At 43.1% G+C, this 26,896-nt stretch overlaps 2 protein-coding genes across 14 annotated transcripts in view; one reads left to right on the top strand and one right to left on the bottom strand.

The window, feature by feature from the left end:
• Nucleotides 1-26,896, top strand: part of LOC132399123 (septin-9-like) — a 434,472-nt gene that overhangs the window by 406,129 nt on the left and 1,447 nt on the right. For all 7 annotated transcript variants that reach the window (XM_059979124.1, XM_059979123.1, XM_059979122.1 and 4 more), the window contains one exon: nt 11,269-11,320. In XM_059979124.1, the coding sequence (XP_059835107.1) occupies nt 11,269-11,320 (52 nt within the window). The remainder of the gene's footprint in view (nt 1-11,268; nt 11,321-26,896) is intronic.
• The window catches only part of LOC132399124 (putative protein MSS51 homolog, mitochondrial), an 81,164-nt gene continuing 71,462 nt past the window's right edge, over nt 17,195-26,896 (bottom strand). For 3 of the 7 annotated variants that reach the window (XR_009513875.1, XR_009513880.1, XR_009513882.1), the window contains 2 exons: nt 22,700-22,810; nt 20,720-21,789 (listed from right to left, as the gene is read on the bottom strand). The gene's annotated coding sequence lies outside the window, so the exon portion shown is untranslated. Of the gene's footprint in view, nt 17,507-20,719; nt 21,790-22,699; nt 22,816-26,896 lie in introns of those variants that run through there. The other 4 variants (XR_009513876.1, XR_009513881.1, XR_009513878.1 and 1 more) reach the window with 3 other exon arrangements.

Genomic DNA, 26,896 nt, shown 5'->3' with positions numbered 1-26,896 from the left:
CCTGGAGAACCAGTGGACCACTCTTAGTCTGGCCTCTACCCTTTGACCTTGGGTGACCCTACCAAGAGGCAAAGCGTAAAGCCCGGACTCCAGCCAACATATTTCTTTGGGTCATTGAGGCACATAAGCCTCTAAACTCTACGACAAGGTTATTGTCCTCTTAAGGGGAGGATGTGTAAGGCTCAATACTAATCCAAGTGCTTTTAAAGTATGGGGTTTAAAAAGTTCTATGTTCAAAGTAATTTTATTATCATAGTACATACTTGTCACCATATACTACCTTGAGATTCATTTTCTTGCAGCAGACATAGGATTTTGATGTGAATGTGTATAATTCCAGACTGATTCGTTAATGAAAAGCTTAATGAACGTTTATTGTATCTCTCTAAAGATGATCATTGGAGTGGTTTTGAGCCTTCTTTAGTGTTCTCTTGAAAGGTATAGCACTGTTAATCAGGTGCTTTTACCAACCATTTGTGATAGCAGTGCTTGATCAGTCACAATAACTTATGAAATACTGCCGAGTGATTTGAGTGGTTCTTTCAAGATGACATAACTCCTCACAGTGTTGAAAAGCCACAGATGTTGAAAATATGAAACAAGGAATTGGGAAGGAATAAAAAGCAATAATTTGATGAAGTAGCAACTGTGACCTTTCATAAGTTCAAATGAGTTGCGTAAGTTCAAATATTCAATGATTTGCTGTGGTATCAAAACACTCAGTTGAACATACACACAGTGACCACTTTATTAGGTACACTTGTACACCTGCTAATTAATGCAAGTGCTTAATCAGCCAGTCAATGGCAGCAACTCAATGCACAAAAGCATGCAGACATGGTCGAGAGGTTCAGTTGTTGTTTAGACTAAACATCAGAATGGGGAAGAAATGTGATCTAAGTGACTTTGACTGTGGAATGATGGTTGATGCCAGATGGGGCTGTTTGAGTATCTCAGAAACTGCTGATAGAACATAGGACATAGAATAGTACAGCACAGTACAGGCTTTATGGCCCACAATGTTGTGCCGACCCTTAAACCCTGCCTCCCGTATAACTCCCCACCTTAAATTCCTCCACATACCTGTCTAGTAGTCTTTTAAATTTCACTAGTGTATCTGCCTCCATCACTGACTCAGGCAGTGCATTCCACACACCAACCACTCTCTGAGTGAAAAATCTTCCTCTAATACCCCCTTGAACTTTCCTCCCCTTACTTTAAAGCCACGTCCTCTTGTGTTGAGCAGTGGTGCCCTGGGGAAGAGGCACTGGCTGTCCACTCTGTCTATTCCTCTTAATATCTTGTATACATCATGTCTCCTCTCATCCTCCTTCTCTCCAGAGAGTAAAGCCCTAGCTCCCTTAATCTCTGATCATAATGCATACTCTCTAAACTAGGCAGCATCCTGGTAAATCTCCTCTGTGCCCTTTCCAATACTTCCACATTCTTCCTATAGTGAGGTGACCAGAACTGGACACAGTACTCCAAGTGTGGCCTAACCAGAGTTTTATAGAGCTGGATTATTACCCCACGACTCTTAAACTCTATCCCTCAACTTATGAAAACTAACACTCCATAAGCTTTCTTAACTACCCTATCTACCTGTGAGGCAATTTTCAGGGATCTGTGGACATGTACTCCCAGATCCCTCTGCTCCTCCACACTCCCAATGAGTGGTAACGATAGGGTTAATGCAGGCAGGCTTTTCCCACTGAAATTGGATGAGAAAGGATCTGAAGGGAGTAATTCAACTCCTGCTCACTGCAAGCAGAGAGAAGGGGAGAAGGTTAAAGTTATACAAACAAACAAAGAACAATACAGCACAGTGCAGGCCATTTGGCCTACAATGTTGTGCTGACCCTTAAACCCTGCCTCCTATATAACCCTCCACCTTAAATTCCTCCATATACCTGTCTAGTAGTCTCGTAAATTTCACTAGTGTATCTGCCTCCACCACTGACTCAGGCAGTGCATTCCACGCACCAACCACGCTCTGAGTAAAAAACCTTCCTCTAATATCCCCCTTGAACTTCCCTCCCCTAACCTTAAAGCCATGTCCTCTTGTATTGAGCAGTGGTGCCCTGGGGAAGTGGTGCTGGCCGTCCACTCTGTCTATTAATATTTTGTATACCTCTATCATGCCTCCTCTCATCCTCCTGCTCTCCAAAGAGTAAAGCCCTAGCTCCCTTAATCTGATCATAATGCATACTCTAAACTAGGCAGCATCCTGGTAAATCTCCTCTGTGCCCTTTCCAATGCTTCCACATCCTTCCTATAGTGAGGCGACCAGAACTGGACACAGTACTCCAAGTGTGGCCTAACCAGAGTTTTATAGAGCTGTATCATTACATCGCTTAAACTCTATCCCTCGACTTATGAAAGCTAACACCCCATAAGCTTTCTTAACTACCCTATCTACCTGTGAGGCAACCCTTTCAGGGATCTGTGGACATGTACCCCCAGATCCCTCTGCTCCTCCACATTACCAAGTATCCTGCCATTTACTTTGTACGCTGCCTTGGAGTTTGTCCTTCCATAGTGTACCACCTCACACTTTTCCGGGTTGAACTCCACCTGCAACTTCTCAGCCCACTCCTGCATCCTATCAACGTCTTTCTGCAATCTTCGACAATCCTCTACACTATCCACAACACCACCAACCTTTATGTTGTCTGCAGACTTGCCAACCCACTCTTCTACCCCCACATCCAGGTCGTTAATAAAAATTACAAAAAGTAGAGGTCCCAGAACAGATCCTTGAGGGACACCACTAGTCACAACCATCCAATCTGAATGTACTCCCTCCACCACGACCCTCTGCTTTCTGCAGGCAAGCTAAGTCTGAATCCACCTGGCCAAACTTCCCTGGATCCCATGCCTTCTGCCTTCTGATCTCCTGGGATTTTTATGCGCAACAATTTCTAGAGTTCACAGAGAATGGTGCAAAACACAATTAAAAAAATCTAGTGAGTGACCAAACATTCGTCAATACTGTTGACAAAAGTTCCCTGTTAATGAGAGAAGTCAAAGGAGAATGGGCGGACCGTTTCAAGCTGAAAGGAAGGTTACAGTAACTCAAATAACCACATGTTACAACAGTGGTGTACAGAAGAGCATCTCTGAATACACAACACATGGAACCTTGAAGTAGATGGGCTACAGCAGCAGAAGATCACACTGGGTTCCATTCCTGTACCTAATTAAGTGGCCACAGAGTGTAGTTCCCGTCATACTGTCTTTGTACAAGTAGTTCATTATGGAATGTGTCAAGCGATGACACAGCTTTTAGTCCAGGCCAGAGACTGTTTGGCCCGTCATGCCTGTGAAAGAACAAGCCAGCAAGTCCAGCTCCCTCCCCTCTTTCCCCATAGCCTCACAGACCTTTCTCCTTCAGGTTCCCATTATATCTCTGGGACTGCTGCCTCGAGCTTCTCGGGCTCTGCACAACAACGGCATTCAAAATGGTTTACTCACTTTGTCGATAGCTCCTTTGCCTTGAAAACCCTCTTTTTCACAGGGTTATAGAATGAGGAACAAGAAGGCATACAATAAGTAGGTCTAAGCTAAGATGGGAGAGATGAAATAGAAACCCAAGGGGCAATGTTTTTCACCCAGAGGTGGTCCGTAAATGGAATGAACTGCCAGAGTAAGTGATCGAGGCAGGTCTATCAACAAAATTTCAAAGAGACATGGGCAGGTACATAGTTTAGAAGGGTATACCATACTGTGCAAAAGTCTTAGGCACATTTATATAGTTTGGGTCACTAAGACTTTTGCACAGTACTGTATTTGTCAACGTGGAGCAGAGAGCAAGTTTGTAACTCTGGCGGGAGCAAAGCACCCTCGGAGGGCTGTGGGACAGGTGGCAGAGAAGGAGGGCTGTGGGCGGTGTGTGCCATGGGTGCAGACACACCCAGCCCTGAGACACTAGGTAAGGTAATTTGATTCCAAACAATTGGTTAATAGATCATCACAGAATGTCTCTCTGGTGTTTCCCACTCCCTCCCCTCTTCCTTCCCCTTTTCCCAACCATGATTCCCCTCTCCCTTCTGCCTTCCCAGTCTCAGTCCACAGCAGAGACCCATATCAGAATCAGGTTTATCATCACTCACAGATGTCATGAAATTTGTTGTAACAGCAGTAGAGCAACATTTAAAATTGCTACAGTACTGTTCAAAAGTCTTAGGCACCCTAGCTAAGAAAAAAGCTAATAATAAGCTAAAAGTTCTTATGTGCCTAAGAATTTTGCAAAGTGTGGAAGGACAAATCCAGGCAAATAGAACAAGCTTAGACGGGCATCTTGATAAGCATGGCAGGTGGAACCATTTCTGTGAGAATGGCTTACTCACATTGAGAATGGCTTTGAATTACTGAACAAAGGTTGACAGAACACATGTGCCTATCGAGGACACCAGCAAAAGTGCTTGGGTCAGGATTGAGTACAACTGTGGGCTCAGAAGGAAACTGTTTGTTAGATCTGCATTTGAATTACGGCATGTAGCAAGCATCACATTTATAAACAGCACCATTCCTAGAGGCATTCGGATGGATACAACCCAGTCCATCACATGCAAAGCCCTCCCCACCACTGAATACATTGATACGGAGCACTGTCACAAGAAAGTACCATCCATCATTAAAGACCCCTGCCATCGAGGCTATGTCCTCTTTTCACTGTTACCATTGGGTAAGTGAATTGGTGTTCACAGCCATTATACATTTCTCCTGTGTTTCATAGATAGATAGATAGATAGTTACTTTATTCATCCCCAAGGGGAAATTCAACATTTTTCCAGTGTCCCATACACTTATTGTAGCAAAACTAATTACATAAGTATTTAACTCAATATAAATATGATATGCATCTAAAATCACCCTCCCAAGAAGCATTAATAAATAGCTTTTAAAAAGTTCTTAAATAGTTACTAAAGTGCATTGAGTGGTAACTTAAGCTCCCGGCACTTTAACATGTCTTGCCCCTGGTGGTTGAATTGTAGAGCCGAATGGCGTTGGGGAGTAATGATCTCTTCATCCTGTCTGAGGAGCATTGCATTGACAGCAACCTGCCGCTGAAGCTGCTTCTCTGTCTGGATGGTGCTGTGCAGAGGATGTTCAGGGTTTTCCATGATTGACCATAGCCTACTCAGCGCCCTCCGCTCTGCCACCGATGTCATACTCTCCAGTTCTGTGCCCACCACAGAGCCCGCCTTCCTTACCAGCTTATTAAGACGTGAGGCGTCCCTCTTCTTAATGCTGCCTCCCCAGCACGCCACCACAAAGAAGAGGGCGCTCTCCACAACTGACCGATAGAACATCTTCAGCATCTCACTACAAACATTGAATGATGCCAGCCTTCTGAGGAAGTACAGTCGACTCTGTGCTTTCCTGCACAAGGCATCTGTGTTGGCAGTCCAGTCATAAACACAAGAGATTCTGCAGAAGAGATTCTACTGTGGTTAGCATGATGTAGGAATCTGCTACATAATTGGTTCTGGGCCTTTCCTAAATACTACTCCTCTTAACACAAATTAACGTCAATTTGAAATATATTCCCTGAGCTCAAAATTGTTCAGTTTTAGCAGTAAGCCAAGTCTTTGCTGACTAAACACTCACCCAAGAAACCACAATTGAATGCAACAGGAAAGCAGTTCAAACCTACCCTAATGGCTTAAAGGAACTGTGTATCTTGTTGACAGTGGAGTACTATTAATATATAGTTTTTTTGAAGTGTTTAATCTCTACTATTTTTATAAAAAATGCGTGATGGGTAGCTCAAATCAAAATAACTCATCCATGCAAGAAACATTAAGACTTTCATCTCCTCCAGAATAAAATACTAGTTACTTGGGAATAAATACTCAAACACAATTGTTCTTTCATCTTCTAATGTACAGTCAGTAGAATTTTTTTCCACTCTCTCGCTTTTCCCCCTCCCGTATCTCTCCCTCTCCCATCCCCCTCTCTCACGTTTCCCTCTACCATCCCCCTCTCTCACCTTTCCCGCTCCCATCTCTGCCCCTCACTCTTTCGCTTCTCCCCCTTATTTCTCTTCCTCAAAGGGCCTCTCTCTGTGTTTCACCACTTTCCCTCCCTTGTTCTCACTGCCCCCATTTCCATCATTTCCATTCACACAAGCAGATTGCGTGCTGGCCATTGATGGAAGTGTGCAGGCTGCACACTCACACTGGCCCATTCAGCTGCCAAATATCACAGTTTTTGGATTCTGGTTACTTGGCCAAATTAGCAATGCAGTGAGTACAATGGAACGAGTTAGGGCTTGGGGTCTGGCTGGTGGCCTTTGAACATAGATCTCTAGAGATTCTGTAGATGCTGGGCATTCAGAGCGACACACACAAAATGCTGGAGGAACTCAGCAGGTCAGGCAACATCTATGGATATGAACAAAGAATCAACATTATTGGTTGAGGCAATTCATCAGGACTGGAAAGGAAGGGAGAAGAAGCTAGAATACAAAGATGGAAGGTTGGGAAGTAGTATAGATTAGAGGGTGATAGGTGAAGGCAGGTGAGGGGGAAGGTAGGTGGGTAGGTGAATGAGAACCTGAGAGTTGATAGGTGGAAAAGGTTAAGGGCTGAAGAAGAAAGAATCTGACAGAAGATGAGAGTGGACCATGGAAACAAAGGAAAGAAGGAGGGGCACCAGAGAAGGGTGATGGGAGGTAGGAGGGAAGGCAGAATGGGGAATGGAAGAAAGGGGAAGGGGAAGAAATTACCAGAAGTTAGAGAAATCAATTTTCAGGTTGGAGGCTAACCAGACAGAATATAAAGTGTTAGCCTGGTGTTTAATGCATTATAAAGAAAGGCCTAAGGTAGCTACAAACCTGGAACTGACTAGACCTTCTTCACTATGGAAAGGTTGAATAGGTTTGGACTTTATTTCTTAGAGCATGGAAGAATAAGGGGAGATTTGATAAAGCAGGATTTTTCCATTGAGATTGGGTGAGAATAGAACCAGAGGTCATGGGTTAAAGGTGAAAGGTAAATGTTTAAGGGAAACATGGGGGGATCTTCTTCGCACAGTGGATGGTAAGAGTGTGGAATGAGTTGCCAGCAGAAGTAGTGGATTTGGGTTCAATTTTAACATTCAAGAGAAATTTGGATACGTACATGGATGGAAAGAGTATAGAGGGTTATGGTCTGGGTGAGGTGGATGGGACGAGGCAGAATAATAGTTCAGCATGGAATAAATGGGCCAAAGGGCCTGTTTGCTGTAGTATTCTGCAACTATGGATACTGAATAGTTCCTGCTAAATACTGAGATTCTCAAGATTATTAATATAACGCCTTATTCTGCAGAAATGAAACAAATGAGTTAAGGCTGTGAAAGTGTCAAAATGCACTGGAAAAGTTTCAATCTGACAAAGCAATTAGATTTGTCAGTAGTGTTAAAAGTTGCACTCCTTCCCCACAAAATACTTTCCAAATATAACCAGCACCCTTTAGGAGAAACAGCTGCATAAGGTACAAAATCTAAAGAAGAAATGAAACTTCCTTAGTGAACTTACATGAAAAATACAGATGAGAGAGGTTTAATAAGTTATTTTATTATTATTGCAGAAATTTCACTCACTTATAATTGCTAAACTTTGTTTCTTTTCCAAAACACTACAAGTCCCATGTGTGTACAATATGCAAAACCCACTTTGGCTCGAATTAAGTCTGTACCGACCAAAAATGTAACCAGACCACAACATTAATACAGTGGCTCCAAGTTCAGGTCAGAGCTTAGAGTGTTATCCTGCCACTTGCTCCTTGGACCTCTAAAACCTTTTTTTCGTACCAAAGCAGAAATTAGATAAAAAAAAACTCTGCACCTGTTTACCATATCCAGGTTGACTTGCTTCTGAGACTGAGTGTCTTTCACAAATAGTGTTTACCTAATGAATGGTCTCAAAGTTCCCAACACCCTCTCAAGTGCTCTTCCTCCACCTTGAAAGTGCATGGGTCAAGGACTGGAGGGGATCTTGCACTTTTTCATGTGGGATGGGGAACTACATGGAAGCTATTGCTCTGCCTGTCTAGATACAGCCCAGTCACAGGAAGAAAACACCCCCACCATCTCCAAAAAGGTCGGCCACTAGAAAGCAGTTCCATCATCAAGACCCCCCGCCCCCCACCATCCAAGCCATGTTCTTTTCTCGCTGTTGCAATTGAGAAGGAGGTAGAGGAACCTGAGGTCTCACACCACCAGGTTCATGAACAGTTATCACCCTTAAACCATCAGGTTCCTGAACCAGAGTAGATAACTTCACTCACCTCAACACTAAACTGACCCCACAACCTTTGGACTCACTTTCAGGTTCTCTACAATTCAGGGTCACAGTATTATTTATTTTTCTTTTGGTATTTACACACTTCGTCACCTTTTGTTCATCTCTGTGTGTAGTTTTTCATTGATTCTATTGTATTTGTTTGTTCTGTGAATCTTTGCAAGAAATGAATCTGAGAGTAGTATATGGTGACCTATACTTAGAACAAAACTTGTTTACCATATCCAGGTCAACTGACTTCTATGTCAGGTCTGAGATTCAATGTCTTCTACAAATGGAAGAGGTGATGTATGTTCTGAATGAATGAACTCAAGGTTCCCAACACCACCCCAAATGCTGCACCTCCACTCTGTAAGATCCAGGATCGGGGGTTCCCATAGATTGGTGGGGATATTGCACTTCTTTCAAGCGGCTCAGGAGACCACATTGAATCTTTTCCTGATTGCCTGGGAAAAGTGTGTGTGCTTGAGAGTCTGGTGTCAGGCAAGCAAGCCTGATGGCTCGCCCCACAGTGTTATTTTTTTTATTATTAAGTGCAAACGTGAACAACAGCCAGATCAGAAATGCTGATCAAGTCAACGAGTTCCCAAAGAGAACTCTGTTAGGCCAATCAGATGGTTCACAGCTGCTCAGCGATAGAACATTAAAAAAATCATATGTACAATTAAGAAACATTATAAGATAGAAGAAACATTAAAAGATAGTAGAAACACTGGAGTCATGATGAAGTCTGCTGGAGAGAGACGTTTATACACATGTTGTCCTCCATAATTCAGAGAGATTGAAGGGTAAGGTTATGGGGTGACAAAACATGACAGGAGCACTTGGAATGAGTGTAATTAGAAGTATCGTGCTGTGTGTATTGAAGAGCAGGGATCAATGTTGCCCAGTGGACCATGAATTTGTGGTTATAGGGTTATAGAGCAGAGAAGCAGTCCCTTTGGCCCACTCTGTCCATACTAACCCTGAATGACACATCTGTACTAAATCTCTTTTATCAGCACCTGGTCCCTTGGCCTCTGAGGCTGGTGATTCAAGTGTTCATCCAGATACATTTTAAGTGTGTGAGAGTGGTCAGCCTTCACGGACTTGATGGGCCAAATGGCCTAATTCTGCTCCTATATCTTAAGGTCTTATAGTCTTAATTATCATTCAACCGTACATGAATACTCATGAACTCAGCCAAATAAAACAGCATTAATTTGGGGTCCATGTGTAAAAGACAGTACCAACAGACTTATATGGCATAAAGCACACTCACGATAACAAGCACAAATGGATTCACAATCACTCAATAAAAGAGTCTAAACTTTGTGCCATCAATCTAGAGTCAACCACAATAGAGCTTATCTTCTGTGGAGTGAACGCTGGCAAGGCAGAACCAACTCCACAGTGCCCCTGGGAGAGCATACCATCTCCAATGCCTCTCTCAGCTTGCGGCCTACTCCTTGCATATACAAGACAACGTAAAATACAACCATGCAAAACATATATGTACGTACTCCAGACTCTTCAGTCCATTGAAATCTTCAGCATCCACTCCAGCCCGGATGATGCGCCACACCGTCCCAGTGGTTGTAAACAGACAACCCCGCGGCTTAAGGCCCCTTGTCCATTGAGTGCCACCAAAATCTGCAGACGACCACAACAGAGTTTGTCCCCTGCTGAGCGAATGCTGGGGGCGCAGCATTGACCCCATTCTGGATACCATGCCGTACCACCCCCGGTGGAGCGTACCGGCTTCAACGCCTCTCTGCTGGTGGCCGTAGACAGGTGACACCATGGCTTGAGGCCTAGTCCTCACTATGACCAAAGCCACACAACTCCTCCGCCATCCGCCCCTGCTCTCAGCAAATAAATCAGTGAACTGAAATTTCAGCATGCCAGATTAACGATATCCAAAAGGGAGTCACAAAACGGGGAAAACCGTAAGGGACATGTTCCACATTCGCAGAGTGAGAGGATATGAGGATCTTTCCCCAAGTTTTGATGGGAGTCTAGTTTCCAAGGCAGCTGGATTACACCACAAACTGTGTTATCATTTACCTCAATGTGACAAATCAGCATGTCCAGATGGTACCGTGTTTACATTTGGTGGGAGCTCTCGATGATTCAGTTTCATGGCAGCAGCAGTTGCCCTCAAGAACCCTCAAAGACATAGGAGCAAGAGTAGGCCATCGGGCCTGTCAAATCTGTTCCGCCGTTCAAAATGATCATGCTGAACTTTGCCCCTTCGCCTCCCCTCCTGTGCCATTTCACCATACCCCTCTATTCCTTGATCTATCTTATCCACCTCCACTTTAATGATTCCGCTTCCTGCACCCATCAAGAAAGGCAATCCCAGAGATTCACTGCCCTTTGCAAGAAGTCATTTTTACATAGCTCAGTTTTAAATGATTGGTCCCTTATACGGTTGTGTCCCCTGTTTTTTTGACTCATCCTTTTTTCCAGTCCTAATGAGGGGTTTCTACCTAAAACATCGACTACTTATTCTTTTCCATAGATGCTGCCTGGCTTGCTGAGTTCCTCCAGCATTTTGTGTGTGCCCCAGTTTCAAGGACTCCGCAACTCATGTTCACAGTATATACTATGTATTTTTATCTTTGCACAATTTGTTAACTTTTGCACATACGTTGTCAGTCTGTCTTTGGTATAGATTTTCATAAATTCTAATGTATTCTATATTTTCCTGTAACTACTTGCAAGAAACTGAATCTCAAGGTAGTATGTGGTGACATACTTGTATATGTGCTTTGATAATAAATTTGCTTTAACTTTGACTGATTTAGAAGATTGAATCCATTCTGGAGCATCACACTTTCCATTCTGCAGTTGGTTGTGAATGTATCTTGTACCTTGAATGGCAGTTCCTTTGCTCTGGTTGTGTCATATTGAAAGTTTGTGAAGTTATTTACTGTTGCTAATACTTATGTTGATTTGCTAGACTCTGCTAAGTTTGTTCTCTCTCCACATTCTAGTTGAGAATGGGGCACACTGTGAATTTGCAAATCTAAGAGACCTACTGATCCGGTAAGATACAAAACTTTCAATTCTTTAAGCACATCTCTTTTACTTTCTGATATGAGCAAATTGGCGTTAATTTTCTTAAGTGTTTTCAGACTAAAGGAGTTCAGCAATTAAACACAATTGGTATTCCCGGTCATATGGCTCGATTAACACATCGGTCAGATACTAGATGGCAAGGCGGGAGGGGAAAGATTTGAAAGGGACCCAAGGGGCACCTTCTTCACACAGAGAATAGTTCTTTTATAGAACAAGCTGCCAAAGAAAGTGGTACAATAACATTTGAAAGACACATCAATAGGAAAGGTTTAGAACAGAGGTTTATTTATGCCATGGACCAATAACATTAAGCAAGGGGACTGTGGATCCCAGGAGACTTGTACTCACATTTCCAGAGTAGACTGAGTCTTTGGGCCATGATAATGATGGTCTTCAGTCTCTAGAGCACAGCAGCTTACTTGTTGCTGCTGTACCATAATTTATCAGGCGGCCAAAGCTAAAATCTTATCTAAAGGTGGAGGCCTCACGATTTCAGCTGGGTCACTTGTAGTGCCGCTGATGGGGTTTAATTGAATGGTACAGTATTTTCTGAGGGCTTTGGAGGCCTCTGCCCAGACACACGGACATAATTCATTCAGTGTTCATATTATTGAAAATCTTACAACTGTTGGATTCCTAAACTGAACACTAAACCTACCTCAGCAACAGAACACTATGGACCACCTCTTGAACTACATCTCTATTTGTTATTTTTTTGCTCTAATGTTTTGTTTCAAACAGTCTTTTTTGCCTTCTCTTCATTGTCTTGCATAATTCATGTGCAATTTAAGTTTTGTCTGTTGTCTGTACCCTACGCACCTGTTATGTTATTGCAAGCGAGTACTTGTGCAGCTGACAATTAACTGAACCACTTGAAATACCTCAACAAAGCACAAGCAATTTGTGAAGTGATAAAAGGTGGATTTAACATAGGAGCGTCTCTGTAATCCTTGATCATTGGAAGAGCATCTGAAGCAACAGCACCAACTCTGGTGGGATGATGTAATTACACCCAGCCCAAAGGCAGATGGACCAAGCCATTGAGTTGGAAACTGGACCAGGCAAATAATGATTAGCTTTATTTGTCACATTACATCAAACATACACTGATGTTTAAGAGGACTAGAATATAACAGCAAGGATGTAATGCTGAGGCTATATAATGCATTGGTCAGTCTGTAGGAGTAGTCTGAGCAGATTTTGGGCTCTTTCTCTAAGAAAGCATGCACTGGCATTGGAGAGGTTCCGGCAGACGTTCACAAGAACATCTTGGGAATGACAAGCTGAATGTATGAGGTGCATTTGATGGCTTTGGCTCTGTACTCGCTGAAGTTCAGAAGAATGATGGGTGATCTCATTGAGAGGGTGACATCCATTAGTCTCGCGAGACCATGGATCTGCGCCTGGAAGGTTTCCAGTGCGCAGGCCTGAGCAAGGTTGTATGGGAGATCGGCAGTTGCCCAAGCAGCAAGTCTCCCCTCTCCACACCACCGATGTTGTCCAAGGGAAGGGCAAGGGCCGATACAGCTTGGCACCGGTGTCGTTGCAGGAGTTGCCAGAGCGAGGGTGAGGGCAACGTCCGACTGCCTTAGGGACTCCAGCTCCGGATTTGTCCTCAGGGTTTACTCCCGAAGCCTTTCCCATGTGTGGGTATGACCACAAGGCAGCGGAGGTTTGAAATCAGAGTCTTCCCTCTCTTAGATGGACTGCCTTCCCAGACTGATGAGCTGCCTACCTATGATCTCATTGAAACCTATCGAATATTGAGTGGCCTAGACAGAATAGATGTGGAGAGGATGTTTCTAGAAGTGCGGGAGTCAGGGACCAGAAGGCACCGTCTCGGAATATAGAGACATCCATTTAGAACAGAGATGATGAGGAATTTCTTTAGCTAGAGGGTGATGAATCTGTGGAAATCATTGGCACAGATGGATGTGGAGGCCAAGACATTAGGTATATTTACAGTGGAGTTTGATTGATAAGAGTTTTTAATTAGTAAAGTGTAAAAGGTTACAAGGAGAAGGCAGGAGAGTGGGATTGAGGGGAATACTAAATCAGCTATGATGGAATGGAGGAGCAGACTTGATGGGCCAAATGGCCTATTCCTGCTCCTATGCCTTAAGGTCTTATTGTCTAAATACGTTGCTTGAGTTGTATGCTGAGGCAGCCTCAAGTGTCTGCACACTTCCCTACCTCACTAACCCTATCCTATACGTCATTGTAAAGCAGGAGGAAACCTGAGCACCTGGAGGAAACTCATGCGGTCATGGGGAGAACGTACAAGCTCCTTACAGACAGCGGTGGGAATCAAATCCTGATTAAGAATTGCTGGCGCTGTAAAGTGATGCACTAACCATGCTTCGCCCACCCCTTACAGAAAGGCTCAGAATAATTAAACTAATTCACAGTAAAGCCTATCTGTTCAGCAGTGACCAGGTCGACAAAGTGTCTACAAACTGCAGCAAAAGGAAGTCTCAGTTAAATTTAGTCTCTTAATTAAAGCGGTATTAATAGTTCTCTAAAATGCCGAGTGGAATCTGATTGCGTCATCCAAACATTGTGCTTATAATCAATCCAGTAGTAGGCAAGCATTACTGAGTGACTTTCCCATCAGTCATCTTAATTCTGGGTGTGAATGTTGCTGGGATTTAGCATGATGCTGCTTGGATTAGAGGGTGTGAGCTATTTATGGCTAAACTCTCTGGAGCTTTAGAGGATGAGGAGAGACCCAAAAGGAATTTAGACAATTATGGAAGGTACAGATAAGATATCTCTATCCTTTGCTGCATGTAGAAGTGCTGTCAATATTGAGCATAGAGTGCAGACATTTAACACTTCTGCCTCACTGCACCTGAAACCATCAGGCTCCTGAAAGAGCATGAATAACTTTGCCCACATCAGTAACGTGGCAGTCAGTGTAATGCTACAGTGGCACAGGGCATCAGCGTTCTGTTCCAACGCCATCCTTAGGAGTTTGCACGTTTCCTGCGGGTGCTCTGGTTTTACGGTCTGAAGACGTAGCAGGTTAATAGGTTAATTGGTCATCATAAGTTGTCCTGTGATTAGGCTACAGTTAAATCAGTGGGTCGCTGGGCAGTGTGGCTCATTGGGCAGGAAGGGTCCATTCCACACTGTACCTCTAAATCAGGGGTTCCCAACCTGGGGTCCACGGACCCCTCGGTTAATGGTAAGGGTCCATGGCATAAAATAGGTTGGAACCCGTGCTCTAAATAGAATAAAATAGTAAAACTGATTCCACAATATATGAACTTACTTTCCAAGAGACTACAACTCATGTTCTCTGTTTTATTAATTTATCTGTGTATGTATGTATGTATTTATATTTGTGTTTGTATTTGCACAGTTTGTCTTTTGCACATCGGTTGCTTGTCAGTCTGTGTGTTTAGTTTTCCATTGATTCTGTTGAATTTCTTTGTTCTACTGTGAATGCCTGCAAGAAAATGAATCTCTGGGTATAATATGGTGACATATATGTACTTTGATAATAAATTTACTTAGAATTTCAAACTATTTCTGCCATTTGTAGGAATGACGTCTGTACATCTTGGACACTTGAATTTTGTGGGACTTTGTTCCTATCCATGTGTCTGAGAGTCAGGCATTTGAAATCCCAGGGACAACCTGTCTGATAATACAAACCTGAATGAGTCAGTACACCCGTATCTTTTGCCGGTGAAGTCAGAAATTATTGGAAGTAGCTTTCCTCCGCTAATTTGCCCGGCAAGAGAGTTGGCAGCTGGTTTGTGAGAGGGGATTAGTCTGGTGATAGCTAGTGGATTCTCAGCCCGCAAAGTCCGGAATGGTCGGAGCTCACGGCTTAGTGATGGGATCAGCACCTCGGGTGATATTTGACCAGTACCAGATGTCCTGCCTCGGGAGGCACCTTTGGCTTTTCTCACAAGGCATAACCGAGTTTATGCTCTGACTGCTTTGTCACTTTCCCAACATAGGCTACCATCTGCGATCCTCCTCGCTCCCATTTCCCGTCTCAGGGGACTGGGGAGAAGAGGATCTCTGGAAAGCTCAGCTCTTTTAAAGGCTTGGGGAATGCTAAATTGATGCCAGGGCTGACAAGTGGCAATGCTCCTGGAAGCTTAACGAACTGTGGCTGGACTGCGGGTCACCAAAGTACAAATGAAGTACGGCAGAGAATGAGTTTTACAGCTGAGCGAATTCTTCAATCCTCCTTCTGTCGAAACAGAGGATAGACGCAAAGAACTGCCTTATTTGCAGATGAAATATGTGCTCCATCCATCCAGGTTGGAACAATCTCATTCATTGTCCTCGAGCCTTTCAACCTATCACAGAGTAACCCTGATGAGAAATGGCATCATCGCCTTCACGACTGAGGTCAGCAGCAAATGACGACTGAGCAAACGACACGTTTCAATGTGTGCGTGATAAATAAATGAATGTGAGCCTGGATGGTGGGGACTGAGTGGGGACAGCCTCCAGAGTGGGGACCTCTGCTTTACAGGTTCAAGCCCTGGGATGCACTCACACATCTGCACCTTTCCACATCTAATCTCTCTGCCATTGGTATTATAGCCTTACGGCCGAGACTCCAACCTCTGCAGTACAGATTTCCCCTGCTATCCGAAGGTAGAGCATTACTGTGAAACCGCTTGTAAGTCGAAATGTCGTAAAGCAAAGAAGCAATTAGCATTAATTTATATCGGAAAAATTTTTGAGCATTCCCAGTCCCAAAAAAATAACCTACCAAATCATACCAAATAACACATAAAACCTAAAATAACTCCAAGCAGTAAAAGCAGGAATGGTATGATAAATACACAGCCTATATAAAGTAGAAATAATGTATGTACGGTGTAGTTTCACTTATCAGAATTGGGAAGATTTAGCCAAAACTGATTTGGAGAAAAAAAATGGGCACGTACCCGCCTACGCACACAACTGCCCACACAAGGCTTCACGATCGTGGTAGCCTTTCTCAGGGTAAACACATGTATAAAGCGGGTGTCTTTTTTTTTGTAAAAGTGAAAATCCACTTTGGTTAGCGAAAATAGGTACTAATGTAGGTCTTTCGTAGCAGCGAGCTGTCGTAAAGCGAACATTCGAAAAACGGGGGCCACCTGTACCCACCCTTAACCATTCCAGCTTGCTACTTGCCCTCTTGGCTTCAGCACATTCCTTTTAATCTCCTTCGTAGACCAATTTCTGGCTAAGTTTTGAGTAATTGTTCAGTTCCCACATTAATTGTGTTTGAAGCGTCACAGTGTCCTTTGAGATTAAATTGCTCGATCATTCTAAATTATCGTTGTTTGAGGTTTAATCTCTTCCAGAGAGGATATTTCTAAATTTTCAATCTTGAACAGAGAGCAAAAGGAATGGCAGTTAGAAAGGAAATGCCTTCATCTCACGCCCAGTGTGTATCCGTTACTGCCCACGTTCAAATTCGCGAGACATTAAATCCTCATCGATTGCAACAATTGCAGAGTAGATACCCCTGGAGGAAATCTGTTCAAGAGGGAGCTTCATTACATGAGAACAACCTCAGCTGTGCCGCAGAGAACAAGTGACAGCTGTGAAAGGAGAGGCTGAACAACCAAAAGACCCGACCACTAACCACAGTCACCACTTACTCCTGCTTCCACTGTACGAAAGTATGTCAGGTTCAGAATCAGAGTCAGGTTTGATATCACTTGAAACTTGTTGTCTTGGCACCAGCTGTACAATACAATACATTATAATAGAGAAGTAGTGAGAATTACAGTAAGTGTGTACTGTATACATACACAGACACACACACACATATAAAATAGTTAAATAAGTAGTGCAAAAATAAAAATTAAGAAGTGGTGAGTTAGTGTTCATGGGTTCAATGTCCATTCAGAAATCAGAAGGCAGAGGGGAAGAAGCTGTTCCTGAATCACAGAGTGTGTGCCTTCAGGCTTCTGTACCTCCTACCTGATGGTAGTAATGAGAAGAGGGCATGCCCTGGGTGATGGATGCCACCTTTTTGAGGTATCGCCCCGGATGTCCTGGATACGATGGAGGCTCCTGAATTTGCGACCACAGCCTCCTGAGGACCCACCAGTAGCCAGCCCCTTAGAGAATTTTGTACTCGAGTTGAGTGATCGCACTACTACTACGAGGTTGAAGTAAGAAAACCTGCCAGTAATTAAACCAATCAAATACAAATGCATTAAGTTCAATTGTAGAATCATTTCCTTAGTGGACCATACTAAAAATAATTTTATGAAGAAAATGGGCACAAATAAAGGGGAGGTCAGATGGAATAAAATTGACGTGACCTCCACTGAAGACGTTGGATCATAAGAAGTCCTGCACCACGATGCCAACATAGACACAAAGAACATTTCTACTTTTAATATCCTCCAATGCACTGAGTGGAACCACAGGAGCCTGGCTGGTTATTATTGGACTTAATCGACTTAAACAATGGCATAGCAGAAATGACTTCACACTGTAGGAGTGATTAACGTCACAGTGGCTTAATTTGTACCTGGGAGTATTTATATAACACAGGCTTCAGCAGCAGCAGCGAAACTGATGCATCAGGATTTGGAAAAACTAGACAATGTAAAAGTGACTTTCAAGTTTCAGTGTAATGAATAATCTGGGCTTCTCATTATCACAAGTTCCTTTGTTTACTTCATTAATATAGAATTTAAGCAGGTGGAGTTTAGAAAAATCTCTTCTAATTATGGTCCCATTTTTGCCGGTGGTTAGCAGATGGGTGAATATATTGATGTTAGGTGAGCTTAGTTATCAGATAGTGTCAATGGGGGGAAATGAACAGTTATGGGAGTTCAATAAGCCATTGATTGTCATATTCCAATATGACTCCAATATTCCCTACGTGGCCATTTATACATAGAACATAGAGCATTGCAGCACAGTACAGGCCCTTCAGCCCACCATATTGTGCAAGCCCTTGAACATGCTCTAAGGTTAATCAAAGTTTAAAGTTCAAAGTACATTTATTATCAAAGTATATATACATTATACAAACTTGAGATTCGTCTCCTTACACCCAGCCACAAAGCAACAAAACCAAAAAGAACCCATTAAGAAAAGACTGTCAAAAACCTAATGTGCAAAGAAAATAAAGCAAATCGTGCAAGCTATAAAAGTAGGTAAATAGCATTCAGAACTGAAGTCTGTCCACAGACAAATCTGACCCTTCCCTCCTACATAACCCTCTATTTCTGCTTCATCTGCGTACCTAGCTCAAAATGTCTCAACCCTCATCCCCCACTTCCGTTGGCAGCTTGTTCCGCACTTGCCTCTAATGTATCTGCCTTAACGATCACCAGTCTGTGTGTGGGTGTAGTCACCTCTGACTATACCTCCTTGATCGTCTTCCCTAACCCAAGCCAGTGGTATACCACACCCTGACAAACTAACCACCGAATAGTAGATTCGTCAATTAATGGCATAATAATTTGGTATGCAGATGAAGTGAAAAAATAATTAGAAGCTGCCAATGCAGAATGCCTAAGGCAAGATTGTGCTTGACAAAGCTGTTATGATTCCTACTGATAGTTATGCTAACCCGATTTCCCCCACTGTTCACTGGTGGCAGCAGCCCTACCGCTGACATCCCTCATTCCACCAAACCACTGACATTCATGGCCCTAAATACTAATCACACCCTTCCAATGAGATCCAACCCATGACCACCAGGACACCACATCCATTGGCCGTCATGCTCCCAAGTCTCCCCACCTTGACTCCACTTGCTGCATGGTTACCATACCTAGCAACCACCACACCATACCCATCATCCTAGCAACCACCACACACTATCCATCACCTAGCAACTGCAACACCATACCCATCACCTAGCAACCACCACACCCTACCCATCACCATGGTAGCAATTCTGGCCCAATCATGTCTGCCAATCCTGCATCCTTGCCCAGACCTTTCTACTGGTCATAGAGTCACAGATTACTACAGCACACCTGTAGATCCTTCAGCTCATCTAGTCTGTGCTGACCTATTTTTCTGTTTAGTCCCATCCATCTGCACCTGTACCTGCACCATAGCCCTCCATACCCCTCTCATCCAAATTTAAGTGTTGCAATTGAACCCACATCCACCATTTCTGTTGGCAGCTCATTCCGCACTCTCACTATCCTCAGATTCCCTTTGACTTTTCCACTTTTCAGCCCTTACATATGGCTTCTAGTCTCAAACAACCTGGGGTGGGGGGAAGCACTGCTTTTCTATACCCCTTATAATTTTGTATAGCTCTATAAGATCTCCCCTCATTCTTTCATGCTCCAGGGAATAAAGTGCTAACCTATAAAACCTTTCCTCAATTCCTCAAGCCCCAGCAACATCTTTGTAAATCAGTCAATTCCAATTCCCTCAGTTCTAATCAATGCACAGGTCTCACTCCCAGTTCCATCTCCCAGGCCTCCTGCTCTACCAATTGTTTCAAGGTTGGCTTTCCAACAGACTGCATGGATGGAGTGATTGATTAGAGGCGAAAGCCAGTTTCTAGTCAATCAAACATTAAGGGTGAGGTGCAAAAGTGAATCTACAAAGACTCTATGTACAACAGGACAGGAAAGAGAGTGAGAAGTTTACAGCACCTAAGATTCATTGTGAAAGAGCTGAAGGGAATGCAGGAGACCGTTTGGTGATTTCATCAGGGTACAAGGGTGCCACAGTTGCAGAGCGCTTACAGCTTGGGACATTGGAGTTCATAGTGCAATTCCGGCATTCTCTGTAAGAAAGTTTCTACGTTCTTCCCATGCGCGCATGGGTTTCCTCCAGGTGCTTTGATTTCCCATCACAGTCCAAAGACATACCAGCGAGTAGCTGATGGGTCATTGTAAATGGTTCCGTGAATAGGCTAGCGCTAAATAGGTGGGTTGCTGGGAGGCACGACTCAGTGGGCTAAAAGGGCCAGTTCTGCACTGTATCTCGAAAAAAAAAATAAATGGAGACAGAGTACTTATTATGATCAAGAGTGTGTGGGAGGTAAGCTGCAATATATTGATTGAGTGTTAGAGATTCAGGACAATGTGGAAGTATGTGAGACAGTGGTAGAATTAATGATGGAAGCCAAGACAATGTCAACATTTAATGACAGATGGTGAAAAGACTTGCAGCAACTCTGGTTGAAAGGGATGACGGACTTGCTTCCATTGAAATTCTAAATACTTTGCAGCTGCAGTCTTAGAAAAATCGGCAAAATGTCTGGCCAGAGAGTTCCTGTGGAATGGTCTACCCAGCTGTCTTAATACCATTGCAGCTCAGTTTGGATTCCAGCAGGATAATATTGCATGATGATAGAAATTTGGATCCCTCTTCTACAAGGGGAAATTGCTTATTTGATATCAAAGTTCGAAGTAAATTTATTATCAAAGTACATTTGGGTTACCATATGCAAACAAGATTCATTTTCCTGCAGGCATTCACAGTAGAACAAAGAAATACAATAGAATCAATGAAAAATTGCACACAAAGACTGACAAAGTATCAATGTGCAGAAGACAAACTGTGCAAATACAAAAAAAAACTAATAAGAATAAATAAATAAATAATGCTAAGCACAAGAGATGTAGAGTCACTGAAAGTGTGTCAACAGGTTGTGGAATCGGTTCACTGTTGTGGTGAGTGAAGTTACCCACCCTGGTTCAGAAGTTATCCACCCTGATGGTTGTAGACTAATATCTGTCCCCAAACCTGGTGGTGTGGGACCTAAGTCTCCTTTACCTCCTGCCTGATGGTGGCATAGCAGCAAGAAGAGAACATGACCTTGGTTGTGTGGGTCCTTGTTGATGGATGCTGCTTTCTAATGGCGCCAGTCCTTGTAGATGTGCTCAGTGGTGCAGAGATCTTTGCCTGTGATTAAGTGAGCGATGTCCATCACTCCTTGTAGGTGCTTATGTTCTTAAGTATTGGTGTTTCTCTTCTGGTAGGGATGCATCCAGCCACTGTACATCTATAGATATTTGCCAGTGTTTTAGATGACATGTCAAATCTGCACAATCTTCTAATAGAGGCACTGCCTTGTCAGTTACATGCTGGTCCCAGGATCCTCTGACTAATTGTCCTTTGACAGACATACTTCATTGATCCCAAGGGAAACTGGGTTCATGTTCATGTTCGTGAAGTTCATGTTCGAGTTTATTCTCATGGATTTGCACACCCAGGCTATTAATGCCTTGAAAGTTAGCATTTTGCAGCAGTTGCAACATAAATCACTTAAACTTAAGCTAACACCAGTTATACAAAACGTATTGTCAATGACACAATAAGCAAAAGAACGTGTTGATATCAGTGAATGGTAATACTGTATAGTCCAAGGTAAAATTAGGAGTTTTCAGATCGGTTCAGGGACCGGGTGGCTCTGGGGAAGAAGCCGCTGCTGAATCTTGAGGCGTGGATCTTCGGGCTCCTGTACCTACTGCCTGATGAGAAGCAATAAGGAAAGGACATGATCGAGATTGTGGGGTTTCCATAATGCTCAGTTTTATGTAGTTTTGATGCTATGATAACGAAATCAAATGGTTTATTTGTTTTATTCATCTAGACTAGAGGTTTTCAACCTTGGGTACAGAGACCCCTTGCTTAATGGTATTGGTCCATGGCAAAAAAATTGTTGGAAACCCCTGATTTAGAGATACAGCAAAATAACAGGCCCTTCTGGCCCAACGAATATACTCCTGTGACCGATTAACCTACTAATCCTTTGGCACACCTTTGGACTGTGGGAGGAAACCCACACGGTCATGGAGAGAACACACAATCTCTTCAGGGACAGCAGCAGGAATTGTACCCAGGTCACTGGCACTGTAGAATGTTGTGCTAACCACTACACCACCGTACCGCCTACACTACAGATTTATTTCCCAACTTATGGACATTAATGAAAACTGTTCATAACCTGGGACAAACTTTTACCCAAGTTGCCTGCAAGGTAACTTTTCCCCCTACATTCTACCTCCTCGACATAATTTCCTTGCGGTGTTTGATCCCTATTTAAAAAATTCCTCCTCTGATACCACAAGGCGACAAGGAAACTCTCTTCACCCTACAGCAAGAAAAAGGATTCTTGTGAAAAGTCACCAGAGACTATTAAGTGATTTAGCAGAAGATCACAAGACCATGTCTATCTCTGTTTTATGGATTGAATTACCAGCAAATATAGGGAGTAGAATTAGAACCAGTTTAAACCAGTTCCTGTATTTGCACTCTATATTAGAAACACCAGTTAGCCTGTCAAACAATTCAGTATTCTTTGGGATTTGTTGGGCTCTAACTTTCCAGGGTTAAATCTTAAAAGCAAGTAAATTCAAAACTATTGTTTACATAAAATACCTTATAACCAGTTGTCTGACTTTAGTTAATGGCTGTCAATAAAACATTGGTGTTCTGCATTGCAAACACCCCACTGGCCTGTTTGAGCCGTTTCTGTATCTTGATTCACACCTATTCTGGGTAGAAATGCAAGAGAGAAAAATATTAACAAATTGAATAGGATTTGGTACATTACAAATATGAGCTTACCAAAATAAAAGTTCACTACAGGCAGTGAATCGCAGGAATATTATAAGTAATTATTGACAAATTATGCAGCAGAGTTTCTCTCTAAACACAGACTTGTAGAATCGATACAAGCAACACACACAAAATGCTGGAGGAACTCAGCAGGCCAGGCAGCATCTATGAAAGAGTACAGTCAACATTTCAGGCCAGATGTTAACATTTCAGTGTTAGTGGCCATCATGATAAAGCTGAGCCTTGTAGCCACATTTCCTTATGAAATTATACAGCATTAAAACAGACCCTCCATCCCTCGAGTGCAAATTTACACTGATCCTTCTACTCTCCCCACGTTCCTGGTAACACACCGCAGATTTAGGGATGACTTTGGTGGCCAGTCAACCATGCATAATCGATATTTCTATTGTCTAAATCAGAAGTCATCTGAAGCCTGGATGTCTGTGTCCCAGCTGACACCAAACTGGCCACACTGTGCTTGCTGACCCACACTTCCAGCTCCTTAAACATCTTGATTTTAAAATTTTCATCTTTTATTTCCAGACTGCTCCATGGCCTCACCGTTCCCTATCTCTGTTATGCGGAAATATCCACGTTCTTCCAATTCCAGCCTCCTGATCATCTTTCAATCTCCAGCTAGCGAGATCTCGTTTGGAATTCCCTCTCTAGACCCACCTGCCTCTCTGCTTCTCTCTTTCCGCCTTCAACCTGCTCCTTGCCCTTTTTGACCAGGTATCCCTTTTGGTTTTCTCCCTGTGTAACTCCATGTGTGGCTCAGTGTCACATACTCAGGCTTCATAACAATCTTGGGTTATTATTGCTATTTGAAAGGAGATATCAAGGAACAACTTTATTCACCATATACATTTGCATGTATTAGGAATTTGCTGTGGTGCGTTGGTCAGGGTGCAACGTAGGACAAAAAACATTCAACGTTTTATAAAGAATTTTAAAAATTATATTAAAAAAATCGAGGATAATGTACGGATGTGGAATAAAATACATAAATACCACCAAAAATGCAAGTGTTTGTTGTCGTCGTTGTGGTAACTACACCAATATAATCAAACTCAGAACAGGCCCTTTAATTCATGATGTCTGTACTGACCATGATGCCAAGTTAAACTCAACCTCTCTGCTTGGCAGTGATGCACATCTGTCCAATCCCTGTATGTTCCCCATAGAAACGGCACGGTGGTGTAGTGGTTCAATTTCCACCACCGTCTGTAAGGAGTTTATACGTTTTCCCGTGAGTGTGTGGATTTCCTCAGGTGCTCTGGTTTCCTTCCAAAGACCTACCAGTTGATAGGTTAATTGGCCATTGTGAAATCATTCCATGATTAGACTAGGGTTAAATCAAGGTTCTGTTGGGTGGCGCAGCTCGAGGGGCCAGAGGGCCTATTTCACACTATATCTCTATAAATGAATAAAATGCCTTCTGTATGCCTCTATCATGTTTGCTTCAACCAGCACCCTTGTCAGTGTGTTCCAGGCATCCACCACTCTGTGTGAAACAAAAGTTATCCCTTTAACTTCTCCCCCCAACCATCTTAAAAACTATGTCCTCTAATCTTTGAGTGAAGGAGGATGAGAGGTGACGTGAATCAGAAGTCAGGTTTGTTACCATTGATGTGTTGTAAAGAGGTGTACAAGACGATAAGAGGCACATATAGAATGGACATCCAGAGGCTATTTCTTCCCCCATCCCCCCCCCCAACCGCCCCACTGCCACGTGGAAATGGTCAATATGATGGGGCATAATTTTAAAGTGATTAGAGGAAAGTATGGGGGTGGGAAGTGTGTGTCAGAGGTAGTTTTTTTTTAAAACACAGAGAGTGATGGGAAAACACAGATGGGAAGTGGTTGAAGCAAATACATTAAGGACATCTAAGAGTCTTTTAGAGAGACACATGAATGAAGGAAAAATGGAGTGCAATGTAAGAAGAAAGGGTTAGATTGAAGTTTGTCTACCCCTATAGCCAATAACAAAGCAATATGTGGAATATTCATCTCTTAGATTGGATTAGATTCAACTTTATTGTCATTGTGCCAAGTACAGATACAAAGCCAATGAAATGCAGTTAGCATCTAACCAGAAATGCAAAGAATAGTGTTATTTACAAAATAACTGTGAATTAAAAGTGCTACAACACACAAATATAAAAGTACTGAGACAGTACAATATGGGCACAATACTGCTTAGCGCTGTGATGTGAGGTTCAGCTGGGTCACAGCCTCAGGGAAGAAGCTCTTCCTGTGCCTGCTGTTGCAGGAGTGGAGGCTCCTGTAGCCCCTACTGGGTGGGAGGAGAGTAAAAAATCCATGGTTATGGTGATATGCATACTTAAAAAGGCTTTTTGCCCTGCCCAGGCGGCATTTATGGTAGATGTTCTTAATGATGTTCTCACTGTGATCACTGCCTTAATGCACAGCATAGAAGTGCTTAAATAAAAGAGAGAGGAAGTTTCAAAGACAGATAAAGATTGCTTTAAAAAAGGCAGTTCAAAAATAATATGCAAATATATGTGTCAAAAGTCAGAGCTTGGCCCTTAACCCTCTTCAGCACACCAACCAATTGTTGCTGCAGAGCCTTGGGTGCCCAGTAGGTGTCGCTGCAGTGCCTATTCTGCAAGTTCAACACTGTCAGCAAACCATGTGATGAGAAAAAAATGGGTGGAAAATGAATTTGCTACTCTAAGTTAATCCCTAGAGCAGATTAATAATTCAAGGAGGAAATTGAAGGGCATGTGTAAAGGAGGATAAGTACAGAGGGGAAGGGACCCAGCAGGATATCTGCACAAGAATTGCACAGACCAGATGAACCAAGTGGCCTGCTGGCCTTATAAATGTAAGAGATTATGTCTAGAGCTACAGGTGGCTATCTATGGAATTTGAGAGCCACTAACTTTAAGTGAATTCAGTGCAGTTTGTATTCACTGTGATTTTAATAATTAAATATGTTCTCCCTTTGACTGTGTGGATTTCCTCTGGGTGCTCTGGTTTCCTCCCACAGTCCAAAGATGTATTGGTTGATAAGTTAATTGACTGTTGTAAATTGTCCCTTGATTAGGCTAGGATCCAATCAGGGGATTGCAGGCCAGCAAGGCTCGAAGAGCAGCAAGGGCCTATTCCATATGTCAATTAAAAAATATACAAGTCCAACATATTCTGGAAAAATGTTGTGTTTTCCTGTTGCATTTTGATATTTGGTGAAGTGACGTTGTCTGAGAAAGAGAGGCAGACCTATGGGAGTGAGGTTAGGGCATGGAATGAGGTCTCAGGCACACTATGCCTGTGATGACCTCCAAGCACCATCTATGTATCCTGATTTCCTCTTATTTACCCCTTACCTACCTCACACCTACACCTGGGGCAATTTACAGCAGCCATTTTACCTAACAATCCACACATCTTAGGGATGTGGGAGAAGCCCTCACACTCACACAGAGAGTACACAAATTTCAAGTAAGGCAGCACTCCAGTGCAGGATGGAACTGGTACGTCACCAAAGACACTTGCATGTTTCCGTGGTGGAGAACATCCTGTCTGGCTGCATTACAGCCTAGTGTGCAGGCTCCAGTGCTCAGGATCCAAAAGGCTGCAGAAGGTTATAGATCCAGCCAGTTACATCACATGCACAACATTTCCCTCCATCAAGAACATCTTGTAGAAACTGTGCCTCAAAAATGCAGCATCCTTCATTAAGGACCCTTGCCATCCCAGGGCATGCCCTCTCTTTTCGTAACTAGCTTTGGGGAGGAGGAACAGGAACCTAACGACCTACACTTGCAACCATTCGGAAACAGCTCCTTGCCCTCCGCCGTCGGATTTCTGAGTGATTCATTTATTTACAACATGCACATTGAAACCTACAGTGAAATGTGTTGTTTCCCTTTACAGCCAACACAAACTAAGGATGTGCTGGGGTAGCCTGCAAATGGCACCAGTGCCAACATAGCATGCCTACAAGGCACAACAGAATAATAGAGTTCTCTCTTGTCTCCTAGGGCAAAA

Source organism: Hypanus sabinus, chromosome 9 (genome assembly GCF_030144855.1).
Source record: "Hypanus sabinus isolate sHypSab1 chromosome 9, sHypSab1.hap1, whole genome shotgun sequence".
Classification (NCBI taxonomy): domain Eukaryota; kingdom Metazoa; phylum Chordata; class Chondrichthyes; order Myliobatiformes; family Dasyatidae; genus Hypanus; species Hypanus sabinus.
The sequence above is the reverse complement of the archived record's forward strand: the minus strand, read 5'-3'. Positions and strand labels throughout refer to the sequence as shown.